At 39.3% G+C, this 16,931-nt stretch overlaps 1 protein-coding gene across 1 annotated transcript; it reads left to right on the top strand.

Moving 5' to 3' along the window:
- Window positions 1-6,132: 6,132 nt before the first annotated feature.
- On the top strand, window positions 6,133-16,660 carry ppm1da (protein phosphatase, Mg2+/Mn2+ dependent, 1Da). The gene is made up of 6 exons (XM_084716808.1): window positions 6,133-6,777; window positions 9,629-9,857; window positions 12,199-12,323; window positions 12,715-12,896; window positions 13,114-13,338; window positions 14,327-16,660. The coding sequence occupies exons 1-6, from the start codon at window positions 6,252-6,254 to the stop codon at window positions 14,720-14,722; spliced, it is 1,683 nt and encodes a 560-aa protein (XP_084572934.1). The 5' UTR covers window positions 6,133-6,251; the 3' UTR covers window positions 14,723-16,660.
- Window positions 16,661-16,931: the final 271 nt, after the last annotated feature.

Here is a 16,931-nt window from a genome sequence, read left to right as displayed (position 1 = left end):
GGGGTTTTTGGAAGTAGTACACACATGCAAGCAAATACTGCTGTCCTGACATCTTTGTCTCACATGTAGACTGCACTGGAGATTTTGTTGCATTATAGAATCCAGCCAGGATTTACAAAATACATTTCACTTTTATTTAAGAAACATATTGTGTGTTTGTCTTTGGTCCTCATGTTAAAACAGACTCCAAATACAAAAGTTTTATCCAGAATCAACTATAGGCCCTTTGTTGAGCTCTTCCATTCCTACACTGTTTACCCTATACACAAATACACACACACACACACACACACACACACACACACACACACACATATATATATACACTGCCTTGGCTTTTGGGTCATCTGTCAACATTGCTGCTGTTAAGAGAGTTGAAAGTTGTGCAATTGATATTGAAAAGACACACATATAATAACTGTGTCTGTCAGGGGTGGATCTAGAGAAATAATTATGGGGCGGCAAGAGAGTGGCAAGAAGACTTTAAGGGGTGGCAAAAAAAAGTATATATGCCGATTTAACAGCAAATAATTACATATATCAATATTTGCTGAGGAAAAAAATCCCAAATGAAGATATTTTAACTATAAATATGACATTATTGTGGAATACGAGTAAAGTATTGAATAGAATTACCTGAATGTGTCATTCAAAATCAGTCAATTGTTTTAGGTCCAAATCTGCAAACGTTTTCCAAATACATGTCTTTTTAGCATGTCTGCAGCTCAGCACTTCTTCCTTTAAATTTTCGCCAGTGGCTAGTCTAAACTGGCTTCTGCTCTCAACAGATCTTTTTTGGCCAAAAATGTCTCTTTTGATAGTAAATGTTGCAACATTATCTCTTGATCTCTTGCTGCATTTGCTTGCACTCAGACTTCAGAGTTTCAGTTAATTTTCCACCAGCCACAACCTATATATATATATATATATATATATATATATATATATATATATATATATATATATATATATATATATATATATATACATATATGTATACATATACATATACATATACATATATGTATGTATGTATGTATGTATGTATGTATGTATCTTAACCAAATTGCCCCTGGTGTCTGTACAAATCATTATCTGTGTTATGTCTTCAATTATTTTTATATTTATTCAGTAATTTTATTATATGCTCATTTACTTAATCAGCTTTTGCATATTAATATAATTTGAAATGATTGATCATATTGTTACATATTCAGTGGTGGACAGTAACGAAGTACATTTACTTGAGTACTGTACTTAAGTACATTTTTTGAGTATCTGTATTTACTTGAGTACTTTCACTCCACTACATTTCAAAAACAAATATTGTACTTTTGACTCCACTACATTTCTAGGAAGGTTGTTGTTACTTTTTGACTGAGCGCATCGTTGAAGTCAGCTGTTGCTGTTTTTTCTTTTCTAAAATGCAATTGGTCACATGCTGTGTTCCTCACAAAACACAAGAAAACAATCACAGTAGCTCCTCTCAAATGGGACTGATGTAAAAGCAGAAATACGTCCAGGCGCTCTGTAACAAGAACAAGCAAACTCTCCCTCTTTCATTCAAACAAAAAGCAGTAATGGTGACAGCAGGACAAAGACAAAATTAAATCTCAAGATGTTATTATAATTACTCATTATTCCAGGTAGCTTTTAACGTTGGATTGTTTTTATCAGGATGAAAAATACCACATAATTCATGTATATATACTGCCTCTGAAGACAGAAAGAAATCTCAGTTATTTAACAGAGTTTGAGAAATCCTTACAGTTGACTAATTTTATGCAGTGATTTTAATAGTTACATCAGAAAATGACAACAGCTGTCCTTTTTGGTTTTGATTGTATTTCTATGCTGAAGTTTTTAAAGGTGTTTCTATAGACTTTGTGTAGCAGAGTGGTTCTACAAGCATCAGTGCATCAGTAGATGGTTTCAGAGAGTTACAAGCTTCTGTAAATGCATCATGAAAACAATACAGCATGTACTGATATTAGAAAATGTACTTTGTAATTTGTACTTTTGAAGTATTTTTTATAAACGTGTACTTCTGAATACTTAAGTATTTTTAAAACCAAGTACTCTAGTACTTTAACTCAAGTAAAATTTTGACTGAGCAACTTTCACTTGTAGTTGAGTAATATTTGACCAGGAGTATCTATACTTTGACTCAAGTACTGGGGTTGAGTACTTTGTCCACCACTGTACATATTTGAGAGTGTTTTAGAAATGGATTCCATCAAGGTTGTTAGTCAGGCAAAGTGCCTGTACAAGATAGTGTTATTTTGGTCTCAAATATTAGATATACTTCTTATATTTTACATCTACAGTAATCTGCTCCTGACCTATATTCTATATAGCACCCTATCACACTCATACATCCATCAGATATCTAACAAAACATCCTAAATTCTTATCCACATGAACACATAAGCATATGCACACACACATATTCAAACACACACACAAACTTACGCTCATGACCTGTGACCCACATATACACCAGTCCATTTATTCTTAAATACTCAAACTGCAGTTGACTGTTTTTATGAATCCTGCTTCTCAAGAGTGTACAGTTTACTGGGTTTAACTTTTATAAGGATTTATCATCATTTTCACATTTTTGAAACTATCAGGTATAGGAGGGATCTATCAGAGCTTTGTGTGTGTGGAGAAACATGTTTGTTGATTAATGATCTGAATTTGGTTTGATTGTTTTGGATATTTCTTATGTACTTGTTGCTTGCAGCATAGCAGACAACAGATAAGGTGTTAGAATTGAGGAAAAATGTGATTTTTATAAAATTTTAATGTTTCTAGGTCACAGGAGAGATACTTTCCAACATAGACAAGAGCTTGTGGTTAGAACTTCCTGTGTGTGTAGAGCAGGCGGCTCACGATGTACTGACACCTGTAGTCCGATGAATGTCATGAACATATTTGAACTTTTGAACTGGTTTTGTCTGGTAAAAGCACTACCACTGATATCTGCTGTGCTGACATGACGGGACCAGATATAAAAGCAAGCGCCTTGTAATTATTGGGGTTTTTCGAAAAACTTCACACCTACGAGATGCAGTTTCCGTCTCTCACTGTTCTTCAAACCTTGCGCACTGACAAGGTGATTGTAGCTTGAATCTTTAGCTTCCTTTTGGAAACTGAAATTTCTGAAAGAGTTGGCTGATGAGCACAATAGCTCGAGGTCTGTAGTGAGTTCTTTGTATGATATAAAATCCAAATAGTTATTGTTCAGTTAATTAAAATCAATTTGATTAAATGTGCCTGAAATAAGAGCATGTAAAACCAAATTAAACAAGTTCATCTTCCCCTTTTATATTTTTACCATAGTGACATTATAAGTCCAATATTGAGTGAATAGAAACAAGTGCAAACTTGAGGATGGCACATATGATTGACTTGCCTCTGGCATACTTCACAGCTCACACACACACTGCAGGGTAGAGAATCTTTACGCTCTCTTTCCTGGGCCGGCCAGGAGTTCAAGCTCAGCTCCTTTAGGTTAAGGGGTGAAGTTTTGAAATGTTTATGCATTTTTGTAGACTATAAATTATGGTTTATAAATTTAGGTGCACTTTTTTTTTTTTTTGCAATTTTTAGGTGTATTAGGAATTAATTAGTTCTCAAACTTAATTTCAACTCAGCAAACTGAGATTAAATCAGTCAGAATTTAACTGAGTGATTCCATTTCTAGTATTAAGAATTTAAATAATTTAAAGATTTGATTAAACCTTGATTCTTAATAAATTAGGGATAAATCTAATCTAACAACTCAGTTCATTAAGAAATAGACTAAATTTATTTGTGAACTAAAATTTAGTTTAGAATTAAGAACAAATCCAGATTTAATGAGTAATGCAACTTTAAAATTTAAGAATTTAAGCAACTTGAATGTAAACTAACATCATCTGAAGAATTTATGATTTGAGAGCTAAACTGATTCAAAGTTTTATAAAACTAAATCTAGTAAATTTCCCTAAGGATTCTCTAGACGGAGGTACTGGGGCACGAGGCTCGTGCGAACTGCTTCTTGTAACCAGCGTCAAAAGTAGAAGAGTGCGCGCCTTAGAGAGCCTTCGATGAGCTTCATGGTCAGGCCAGTGGGTAGAATCACATAAGAGGGCCCTCCTCTGCCCCTCTCACCTTCCCATAACCATAATGCATCGGGGTTCATACGTTGTCTCAACACAGAAATAAGGCCAGTGAGCAGAGGTCAAGTTGTGCAGGGAACCCACAGTGGCAACCAGACAAAGGGCAGAGAAACTAGCCGTAATTTTTCTCAGAGCTGAGGGCCCACTAGCAGCCCGCTTCTAAAAAATCCATCTGGAAAGGGATTTCTTGCCACATAAAGCACAGTCCTGGGGGATGAGAGCAGTGTTAGAGCATCCCGTCCCTTTTTTGGGGCTCGCTTCCCCACCATACTGGATAGGGCAACACTGACCTGTGAGCAAAAACGTGAACAGGGGAACTGCCATTTTTCTGGATAAAAAAAATACTGTTTATTTCTCAATTTTATTCAGTGAGTGGCGTTACATTGAAGGGTTCATGGTCTACCTGGAGTCAGTTAGAAAAACATAAAACCTTTTATTACTCCATATAGATCATAAACATTTGAATATAACACAACTCATTGAAATTGGTTGAGAAATAAATATTAAAAGAGCTTTATCCAGAAAAACTGCAGGATTTGTTCACAGGACAGTCTTGCCCTGTCAAATACGGGGGTAACGTTGACACAACGCAGCAAAAAGCCGTACAAGTCAATGCAGTGTTTATGTATAATATGTTTATGGTTCACCCAAGAAGGATGTGACTCCTATCTCATTCCCAGGCCGACAAATGCTGACATCTTAGGAATGAGACTCAACATTAACCTGTCTTACCAACCGTTGATTGGACAAAATCTTCCGTCACAAGAAAGATTTACCAAAGCCAGCCCCAACAAAACATTCATATAAACAGAAACGTAAGGGTGCTGAAACACCCTGTTGTGCATGCAAGTGCAATCACACCACACTGCATGCAGTCCCCCCCCCAGGATAGCAATGGCATGACTTGCCCTACTTTGTCTCCGATTTGCTTACCCAGTACTCTTACCCTAACCCTAACCAATCATACTCCTTATGCCTAAACTGAGCCAAACCAAGAAAGACAACAAATACTAGCTGATGACAGTGAGAGTAGGGCATGTCATGACTTCACCATCCTGGGGGGAAAAAAATGTGCACTGTACTGCCTTTTCAAATGTTTCTATACATGTCGCTGATGACTGGGTAACACTTCTGACACATGAGAATACATGGCCGCGTTCGACTCTGCAAAACGTATATTTGAACAGAAACAGTGCAACAGTGAACACCCTGTTGTGTACGCAAGTACACTGCACTGAAATGCCTTTTTAATACGTTGGTCTTTACATACACATTGCAGCAGAATGGGTTACACTTGTGACACATCCACCAAACGAGATAGAACTTAGAGTGTTGCACACCATTGCACATCGTTTCAAGGAAACTTGCAGTTCAATCAGGAAACTGTAGCAAAATGGTGTATAAGAGTTCAGATACAATGCACCTCACTTCAAATCACAGTAACTCAGTTCAGTGTGCAGTGGTTTATGTTGAGGAAAACAGTGCACAACGTTCTCAGATTGAACTTGCCCTGTTGCACACTGTTTTGAGGTAACATGTCATTCAACCAAGAAACCATAGCAAAAGAGGTGCACAACGTTTTCAGGTGGAACGTGCCCCTGAAAATTGAGTCAAAGGGAGTTTTCTCTCAGACCACTCGGACTGCAATATGCTTAAAGGTTATGGAATTTTTGCCCAAAAATAAACCGCCTACCAGCTGGAAGCCAGTGCTTAACTGTCATATTTTATTGTTTAATTTAAAATGACAAGTGCTGCAGTAAAGAGCTAAAACAACAAACATATACCCGTTTTAAATACATTATACCACACTATCTACAAACATTCTTAATAATTAGACACATTTACGCTGCTCATCTTCCTCAAAGTCACTACTACAGCACCAACCTCTAGAGGGCAACAGCTGCTCTGCCGCTGCCACGTCCACGTGTTAGAAGAAGATAGACTTTGACGTCAAGACGTCGGAGCATGCCTACTACGCTCCAACATAAACAAAGACAGGACGCTGCGCTGCAATTAACTCTACTCTCCTGTAATTTTATATGCTAACAGTACTGAAAAATTGGAGAGCGACTTGATTCTGGAGCCATGGAAAACGCATTACTTATGCGAGTGAGTGTTTTTACCGACCAAGGAGGCAGGAAATACATGGAGGATGTGACCGAGGTCATAGTAGAGCCCGAGCCGGGAGAAGACGAGCCGACGTCGGGAGAACCATTGGAGAACAGTGGGGGAGAGTGTACGGTCAATTCTGTGGCCGGAGACACGCATCCAGACCGGACCGTTGAGCCCGTGCAGTCCCCGCAAGTTACAGACGCACCATGTGAATCTGTACGGACGGAAGACCAAAGTATATCGGTGGAAATATCTTCACATGGAGGTCAGAGCCCGCCGGGAGCCCAGCCGAGCACCGCGACTCGTTCCCGCCGCTCCGTCGCGTTCTTCGCCGTGTTTGACGGCCACGGGGGTCGCGAGGCGGCGCAGTTTGCACGAGACTATCTGTGGGAATTCATGAAGAAGCAGCGGGGCTTCTGGTCAGACTGTGACCGGGAGGTCTGCGCTGCTATACGCAAGGGATTCGTAGCCTGTCACCACGCTATGTGGAAAAAGCTCCGTAAGTTTACCAACACATCAGTAAGTTCTGACATGTAATGATATCAGCTGTCAGTGGGGACTGTTTTACCTCATATCAACCTTTCCCTCCGCTCGAGCAGCATGGAAAACATTATTAGCCTGTAGTCTGTGGCCTACACCCTAAAAGTTTGGAGTTGTTAATGGACCATGGCGCACCGGGTGTGTAGAAGGGAACCCTAGATGTGAAACTCTCGCGAGATTTTCACGTGTGTTTTTGTTTTTTTGTTTTTTCATTGTGCACGTTATACAAACGAATGATGTCTTACAGTGTGATAACACATTGGTTAAATTCTGGGTCAGTTCATTGACAGAAAACCTTTCTTCCTCTTCAAATCTTTATGTCATCAGAAGAGGGCTACAAAAATATGAGGAATGCAAGTAATAATAACCAAAAGACTAAAAGAAAAGGGGTACATTGTGTTTTCACGACACCATAATTTTAAAATTCAGTGCACTACTAGTGTAAAAACTATATTTGGTATCACAGCAAAAAGCGGCAACTTGCCCATAGTGCTTTTACAGAAAAACTCACTAAACACTGTCTGGTTTTGCTGTACTGCAAACCAAATTTCAGGCTGGAAAATAAAGACTAAACTGACGTAAGGTCAGCGCTTAGATTCTTTTTTCTTTTTTTAATTGTTTCGGTACTCTAGATGCTGTTGAATTCTAGTATTGTTTGTAATCAAGTGGTATTGAAAAAAAACATTGTAGTATCAATACCTTTGACAACCTTAGTATTCATAATTACAGAGGTTGAGAGGGCAGTATAATTAATCAAAGTCCTGGTGGCTGTCTTATTTGTTGTCCTTTTAGTATTGCAAAATACACTTCAGTTTCATTCTTGAGCAGGTGAATATTAGGTTTCTATTTGGATCATTTGCATTTATGGACATAAAAGTTGTCATATAGTAATATATTAAAAATAAAAATATGACTTTAATTCAAATCATTGTCCCATAATAAGTTTATTAACAGAAAATACTCGGGCAGGGTAAGGGAAAGATGAAGGTTTAGGTCAAAATGAGCACTCTCGCGAGATCTTTCGTGGTCTGGGGTTCCCTTGTAGGCTCTACCGGCACACTGTTAGCTCACATAAAAGCTTAATTTACCAGACGGTTCTATGGGCTCAGTTGAATCATGCTCTTTTGACAGTGTCGTTATGTAAATTATCGAAAAGCCCAATTTAAATATATCTGCACTATGTTTAATATATACTGTCATTTTGATATGACATAGAAAATGATTCATGGGGCTAACAGTTTTAGCAACCAAAGGGAACAGAGCTAACAAAGTTAGCAATAGCCACCGGGTTCACGCGATCGTGTCTAGATGGGAACTCTAGACTCTCAGAACTCTCGCGAGACATGTGCGCGTTTCTTCAGTGTACACGAATACGAACTAATTATGCTAATTGTGTCAAACGATGTGACAAGGCTCAGATCTACGTAGGGTTAGAACAAAACACACTTGGCTATGATTAAGGAAAGAAGATGGTCTGGGTGAAAATGGTCACTCTCGCGAGATCTTTCGCGGCTCTACAGTTCCCATTTAGACAAGACTGATTCAATCCAAACAAAGCCTACTACAGCGGGTACAGACAACCGGTTCCAATTCAAAAGTATGTTTGGAAGTTATTTTTTGTATATTTTAATATTTAATTGTAGTCACTGTGAGGGTATTATATTTCGTTATTACCCATCACAAACCCTTTTGAATTGTGGAGTAGCTAGTTAGTGTGTGTATTGTGCAAACAGACAGCGGCAGTCTGTCAGGTGTCTGATTGGATATGTCTGGGCATGTTAGCTGTTGTCCAGCTGCTGTCACACACACTGTCTGTAAAGCGCATGACTGACTCTGATTACACAGGAGAGACAGGACAAACTGCCATTAAAGGGAAATTTCGGCACGTTGTAGGTGAACATCCAGTCAGTGTTGATAGTACATGTAGTCAATTGAAGCAATACATTTCTCAGTGCCTGCTCTATTGACAAGGGTTGCATGTTATTAAAACAAATGATATTGTAATTATTTTGACAGGTACTGCAATTACGTGAAACTATTAAAATCATGACAATGTGACATTTGTTGGGTTTTGTACGAAATAAACGTGTTTTCTTACATCTGGAGCACAAGATGTAGGAAGAGGTCAGGGCATCTCTGAAGCACTATAGTATTTCATAATAATTTTGTTTTGTTACACATTTAATTTTTTTATCAAAAAAAAAAAATGTAGCTTCTGCCTTTTGGATATAAGCCATGGCCACACTGTGCTTTCAATTATATTTCGATTAATTGTGCAGCCCTTATTTTGACTGAGAAGGCTGAGTTCTCCTGCCTGTGGAGCAGTGCCATCAGTGCCTACTTGGATTAGTATGCACTGCACATGAGTGTATGACTTTTGCACTCATGTTGCTGTGTATCAATATAGCAGCATGGTGGAATTTATTGCTTCAATTGACAACATTTACATACACGTAAAAGGTGCTGACTATCTCCTTTAAAGGAACTGTGCACCCTAAAATCAATAATACATATGTTTCCCCTGGCCTTTAGTGGTGTTTATCCATTTAGATTTTTAGGGAGTGAGTTGCAGAGTTTTGGCACCACAAGCCAAGTGCCATGTAATCCCATCATATTGAAGAGAAGGCAGACATCTCTATGGCTGATGTCTCCAAAACTCTGCAACTCACACCAAAACTATCTGGGTGGATAAACAGCACTACAGGCCAGGAGAAAATATGTGAACAATATGCACTTTTGATTTTGGGGTGAAATATCCCTTTAAGGTTACAGTGTTAAATATATATATTTTCTCCCTTTAATCTTCTCAGCTGAATGGCCAAAGACACTCACAGGCCTTCCTAGTACATCAGGCACCACAGCCAGCGTAGTGGTCATCCGGGGAAACCGCATGTATGTGGCACATGTTGGGGACTCTGCCGTGGTTCTGGGTGTCCAGGATGACCCCACAGTCCCATTCATCAGAGCCGTGGAAGTCACACAAGACCACAAACCAGAACTTCCCAGAGAGAGGGAGCGTATTGAAGGCCTGGGAGGGAGGTAAGGCTTAACCAACAAGACACTCTAACTGTATTTTAATAAATTATTAACCTTTATAACGGTCTCTGATGTAACATACTTATGGCATTTGAAAAAGTAGTTTGGCAACCTGGTCAGTACATCTTTACTAGAACACATAACCATAACTCTGTCCAAACTCATCATGATTTAGTTGCTGCAGGGACCTACATTGAATCAAACTGTTGTTCATTCCCACGATTCAGCATCCCCATCGCCCGCTATCTATGACAAAGAAGTGATTGTAACCAAGAAGCATCTCTTTTGCACAATAGCAGATCAAACTGCTATCTCCCTCAAGGGATAATGGTCTTTATAGTGTCTGTGGCCTGTCTACTGATAAGATGTTGTGGTAGTGATAGGCCTCTGGGTGGCCTGACAACAATCAAACTGTTATACTTACATGACAGGGTAAACTCCACAACTTTAAGGGGATTTACAGTCCTGGTCTGTGAGCAAATTGCTAGTGATTCACCTCCCACACAAGTGATACTCATTGATTTGTCAGTGTAGGTTTGCAGGTAATGAAAGCAGTGAAGACTGAAAGGTGTGCAGCAGCAACATGTCTGCGAGGTCTGTTGGCTCTGCTTCAGTGGGAGCATAACGGCAAGAAACACACGCCATGTGAAGCACTGAGATATGTCGATTCTGAAGCGAGCAGCAGTCCGGCTGAGCACACCAGAAGTACATTTCTCAGCACTGGTCAACACGTCGTTCTGCTCTGCTGCTGTTTACTAATCACATGTAGAGCTGAATTTTATGAATACCTTATTAATTAAAAGCTTTTTCTGTGTTCCTGGAGGAAAAGAAGACTGTCCCTCCCTCTGTTCCTCCTACCTTTCTGCTCTATTGATTTCCTCTGTTTGTACTGACACAATTGAATAATGTGAAATAAGTACATAATTTAAAAAAAATACAAACAGCACTGATATTTTTTCAAATAAATATAGTGGATGGCAGTCACATTTCATCATGCGGAGAAAAGAATCATGAGAATTGCAACTCCAGGAGGACAAGAGATCGCCATGCTGCTCGTAAACAGCAGCAAGCGCGGAGAGAAATGAAAAGAGTTGCAAATCATAAGATGTATATTGCATCAGTTATCAGAATCAGATCATTTATTTTGTATATTATATATCAGTGTAGTTGATTATCTCTGTGATTTCATACCGGATTCACTTGTGGAACACGGAAAAATAGAACAGATATTGTAACTGTCACTGCTTTGTGGTGCTTCAGTGTGCGCTGTGTCTCTGCAGTAAGAGAGATCCCTCACTGGGCCTAAAGTTTTAATAGTATTACAGGATTGAGTTGTGCTTTTGTAGCAAATTTTATTCGTCGGGTTTGGGAGAGAAGGCAGAGTATTCTCTTAAAGACTGAGCTATGAATTGGACTGTATTGAAATGGAAAATGTTTGAACACTGCACCTGTATTTGGTGTTTTATAAATCCATGAGGGCTTAACAGTTTTTGTGCAAGACACGAAAATAAAAGAAATCTATCATTCAATCAGTCTATGCTGTCTTCAAAGCCACTATGCTCCTCGGACAAAAACAGTCATTTTACCTTGCAGATGATGGGAGCTGCTGGTCTTCCAATGCCTTGATCAGTTGTTTGTGTTATTGTGTGACTTTGCTGTCCTGTGTTCTGTGAGGTAAAAATACTGGTTTTGTTAGAGGAGTCAAAGGACCTATTTTTCAAGTCTTTCCTATAACAATTATTTTCACTATCAGTGAATCTGTTGATTATTTTCTTCACTAATTGATTAGTCATTTGGTCGATAAAATGTCAGAAAGTGTTAAATAATGTTGATGAGTGTTTCTCAAATCCAAAGAGATTCAGTCAGAGAAGAGTAAAGAAAGCAGAAAATATTCACATTTAAGAAGCTGAAATCAGAGAATGTGGACATTTCTATCATAAAAAAATCAAACTGGTAAATCAATCATCAGAATGGTTGGGGATTAATTTACTAATCAATTAATATCTGATTAATCAATCAGTTGTTGCAGCTCTAATACGATGCCGAGTCTACTTCTAGACAGGTGACACATTTTGAAACATGAAACTTTGTTGTGTTTTCCTTTAATTTGTCTCTCTTCTGTAGAATTCTGTCATGAAACGTAATTTTCACTGTTTATAGCACAATAACATCTGATTTTTAACATTTTGAACATATTTATGTCCATAAAAAAAGTTTGAAAGTGTACCTTGAAAATGTTTGAAAAGTGCTTGAATTTGACTTCAGAAAATGTGTAGGAACCCTGTACTTTGCTTGCAGTAAGTAGCAGCCTCTTTCTTCTCTCCCCTCCTCTGTCTGCTAACAGCGTGATCAAGAAGTCTGGAGTGAACCGGGTGGTCTGGAAGAGGCCGAGGCTGAGTCACAATGGTCCAGTCCGTCGGAGCACTGTCATCGACCAGATCCCTTTCTTGGCAGTAGCTCGTGCTCTAGGTAGGAAAAGCGACAATCACAGTCATCACTAGCACAAGTGAATAACTAGAATTATATAGATATTTGTGTCTGGTCATGAAAAATTATAAACCCTTCACTTTAGTTAAATCATAGTTAGAGAAGGAGCTATCAGCTATCATAAGAGATGTAAGAGGACCAGTCAGTCAGAGAGAAAGTTGGTTAGAACGTCATCTCAAGTACTTTTTTTGCCAAACTGAGAAGACTGGTATTTGTGCAGAATTTTTAGACAAGTGGAAGAGAACAAGAACAGAAATTGCCAACAACTTAATGTTTTATTTTAAAACAATGGATGCTTTCAGTCAGTCATCATGGAGAGTAATTGTAATGACCAGTGATGCCCTCAGCTAAGCTTTGTTTTTATCTGCAACAGGCGATTTGTGGAGCTATGACTTCTACAGCGGGGAGTTTGTGGTGTCTCCTGAGCCAGACACCAGCGTGGTGACCCTCGACCCCAGAAAACACCGCTACATCATCCTGGGCAGTGATGGTCTGTGGAACATGGTGCCCCCTCAAGAGGCTATCTCCATGTGTCAGAATAACGACGAGGCGATGGTGAGTGGAGCTCTGCATCAGCAGAGACGTGTTTCTGCAAAGGCTGGGTTATAATTATAGATGAATGGCTTTCTTTACCTTCCTGGATTGTGATGTGTTGTGACTAAAGGTTAGATTAGCAAACCTGATCAAAAGGCATGATAATGATACTTGGATAATAATCTAACCATATAATGTCCGTCTCATGTCAGCGTAATAACGGCCCTCCATGTTGCAGGCACCATGTGGGGTATCAAGCGCCCGGCAGTTGGTCAGCCACGCTCTGCTGCGGTGGCGCCAGCGCATGTTGCGTGCTGACAACACCAGTGCCATCGTGATCGCCCTACAGGAGCCCGGGACCTCCCAGGACACCCTGCACCATGAGGAGGTTCTGCTCGACTTGGCCAAGGTGTCCCAGTGTCCTCCTACCTCTATATCCCGCGCCGACACTCCTCTACTTCAGGTGAGGGCGGGATGACAACAAACACACTGGAGAAAAACACACAGCATGTTTTTTTAATTGTTGTGAGAAAGAATTTATTTGGCACCCAAATAGTCCCAAGCTTTAATCTAAAGAACATTCAGGTTTCATTTGTATTTTCAACAGAAAGGTGATTCTTTACACACTCGATTCCTGACTAAGGTTGTACTTTCAATACACTCATGGCTGACACTGACAATAATTAGTCTAACATTTAGACAGAGGTTTGTCCCATTTACTTTGTGAGGCAGCTGGATTTGCAAGATCACATGAGAATCCATCAGGTTTCAATTTATGTGTCTGCAAATAATTGCAGGCAGGCAGCAGGTGAGTCATAATATAACACATATAATACAATAATAGGTGTTTTCCCGGATTTTGGTGCTCTCAGAGACTGTAAGAATAACATTGTCAGTGGTTTTGCTGCTTGAAAGATTCAAAAATTATTAGCTTTTGATAGCTGCAAGTGAGGCTTGTTGTCACTATGGAAACACACTGACAGCTGCAGGAGCATAGGCGCTCCACCGCTTGAAAACACCAGTGAGTGACTGTACGTCTGTTAAATCATGGCTGCAGGTTGCAGGGCTTATATTCACTGTTCCCAGCTGGTGTGGATTTGACTTGGGGATAATTGCAGGAAAGGGCTGGTTCTGGATCTCAGCTTTCTGGGTGCTGACAGGGTTGCAAAGCTGGAGCTGTGCAGGACTCTCTACTGCACCACTGATTTTGGCCTTTTGCCCTAGACTTTGACTATGATGCCCCAATAAATTTGTATTTATCAAAGAACAAAATGGCCCTGCCCTTAAAATGATGTAATTATACTTAATTGATGTGACTTGCTTGCCTGGAGTCAATAATTAAGCATCTAAAAATTCAGCTGAGTGGCCAGATATTTCACTGATGAACTGTCAGAGTGTTAGTTTCAAAGGTTCTAAGTACTGAAGTTTGTTCTCACTGTGTTCTCCTGCAGCGCCCTCCGGAAGACGACTCTCCCTCTGCTGTGTGTGAGCTCCTCCCTGCTTTGGAGCGACGGGATGGACTCTCAGGAAGCAACAGCCTGTACCACATGAATTTGTCCGACCCGTTCGCTCTGACTCCACTGTGTCCAAACGGCAGCACTGAGCTGCCCAGTCAGTCCAGTCCCACTGGCAGGACAGTTGGCAGCAGGACACCCAACAGCAAAAGAACTATTGACGCGTCATCATCGTCGTCACCATCATCGGGCCAGTCGGCTAAGAAAGCCCGGCGCAGGACTGCCGACAGGCCGCCGCTAGTCCAACACAACGCGGAGAAAAAACAGAAGGACTCCAATAACGTCTCACCCATTCTCCAGCAGCACAACAAGACCACAGTATGTGTGTGCTGAAACACACACGCACACACACACACAGACACGTCAAATCGCTGCCTCCCACTGTCAACCTCATCTCCAGTGGCATATCTGTTCCTGTATGTTTGCTGTTCTCCTGCACATTCTCACACACTTCAGACCAATCTTGCTTAAAAATACTAATTTGAAAACTTTTTCAGAAGAGTGCTCACTTTCATCAAACATCGTGTGTCTTTATTTCAAAATTCTTCCCTCAGACACTGATTCTCATCTTCAGAATCAAACATTTAATTTGTGTCTTACGTCACATATTTCTGTTCACAGTTGTATGAAATAAGAATAACTAATGATGCTGGTGTAAATATTACGCGTTTTATAGGCAAGTATTGAAAAGTAAGTCAAACAAATATATATATATTTTTTATACATTCTTTTATTGTTCAATGATAAAACATGGAAATCTAGATTAGCTCCACCACAACTTTCATCTCCTCCTCACTCTTCATATAACCGATGTGTGCACAGCCTGTGTTTAAACATATTTATGTATTTTTATTCTGTATCACTGGAGATTTGTCTTGAATATAAACTGAAGGTGCTGCTACAGTCACAAACCATAAGCTACTACATTGTGTATATTGATATATAAATATATGTAATAGGTATTAGTAGCATTTTTTTCTTTGATGGTATGTATTTGCCATAACACATCCGCCCCAGTGAGGTTACAAGTGATAAACGGTGTTTTTAAAGCCCCTTTCCCACAAGTTGTAATTGCACAAAGCATCTTAAGGGATAGATCCACTCTCTTAATCATCCTACATTGTTGTAGTTTGTAATGAAGCATTACAGTTGAGTTTTTTTTAACATGTCTTGACTTTATGTGAGCCTGTTCCACCCATTTTTTTTAAGTTTCCAAGAATGCCTTTCAACAGCCGTCTGCTGCGCTGAAGCAGAGGTTGTTGCGTCTGTCTTTACAATGATAGATTTCTCCCTCTACGTTTGCTGAACGTCAAAGATGAAGACTTCCTTCGGTTCTGAGGGACCAACACTAAACCTGATGTTTACAATCAACATTAATGATTATGTTGTGGCTGCACTTGAGATAATAGTGAGCTCATGTTGTCTATGTTTAAGAATAAGAATAATGCTCCATCACATGTTGGTCCCTGCAGATAATCTCACATCACCAGTCCATCCTGCTCCTACACAATTACTGTTCTTTCTCTTGTGTTGAGGCTGTTTGATTTAGCGTTCTCCTTTCACAAGCCATCATCCCTCCATGCTGCAGCTGCAGTTTTATTGTTACTGATGTATGCACAAGGCTCATTTGTGAGTAAATACACTCTGCATGGACTTTCTAAGAGAATATTTTTGCACTATTATGGTGACCTTAATCGTCTTTGAGAAGGGAGTTGTTTTGTGTCCTGAAAATGATGCAGCCAGGAGTGGATGAAGCGATCTGGGTCAAAATTAAAATACAAGTAGAAGGGAATCCTCATGAATTTGACAGTTTGCAGAACGTGCCCTCTTTTGCCACGAATGTTTTTTTTTTTGTATGATTCAGATGAGAAATAATCTCTGCAAGAGAAAAATGACCATGACTCAGATAAGACAGATGTCTCAATCTTTGTAAAACCTTGTTACATGATGATGATGTATTTTCATTGAGCTAAGTGCAATTTCTAACAGGAATTTGTAGCATTATGGATTGGTTAAAAAAATGTATAAAGGTGATTGACAATGTTGGAGGAATGACAAAGTTCATGTTTGACACGTTCTCTCCTCACTTGGCTCGGGATCCCTGTATGATTTTTATATGCTATTTTTGAGTAGTTTACTTATTTACTGTTGAATAATGACCCTGATTCAGATTGCTGTGCTAACAGCATAAAGTGCATGTGTACAGTGAGTAAATGTGAAAAACACTTATCTGGAAATTAACCTATTTAAATAAAATTTTCTCTTAAGTAATTACTATTCTCAGGTATATAGTGACTTACTTGCTTGCATGTTTATGTGCCCACAATCACTTTACATTTCATTGTTTTTTTGGAATTGCACTTACAGTACAAAAATGTGTTGCATTTTGATCCAGCCCTCTCATTCGACACCCCTACAACTAAATATATTATTCTTAATCTCACCATTGCATCTAAACATATTTGTTCCCCTTCTTTCAGTTTTGCTTTTGTGGCATATTTGTTTTTTTCATACTTAAATCATGCATATTTTTGGCATTCTC

This window comes from Lutjanus erythropterus, chromosome 4 (genome assembly GCF_056507025.1).
Source record: "Lutjanus erythropterus isolate fLutEry1 chromosome 4, fLutEry1.hap2, whole genome shotgun sequence".
Lineage (NCBI taxonomy): Eukaryota > Metazoa > Chordata > Actinopteri > Lutjaniformes > Lutjanidae > Lutjanus > Lutjanus erythropterus.
This window is presented reverse-complemented; position numbering and strand designations above follow the sequence as displayed.

Coding starts and splice junctions, on each gene's coding strand:
- ppm1da (XM_084716808.1), top strand. CDS start 6,252: ATGGAAAACGCATTACTTATGCGAGTGAGTGTTTTTACCGACCAAGGA. Junction 12,324..12,714: donor GGCAGTAGCTCGTGCTCTAG/GTAGGAAAAGCG, acceptor TATCTGCAACAG/GCGATTTGTGGAGCTATGAC. Junction 13,339..14,326: donor CCGACACTCCTCTACTTCAG/GTGAGGGCGGGA, acceptor GTTCTCCTGCAG/CGCCCTCCGGAAGACGACTC.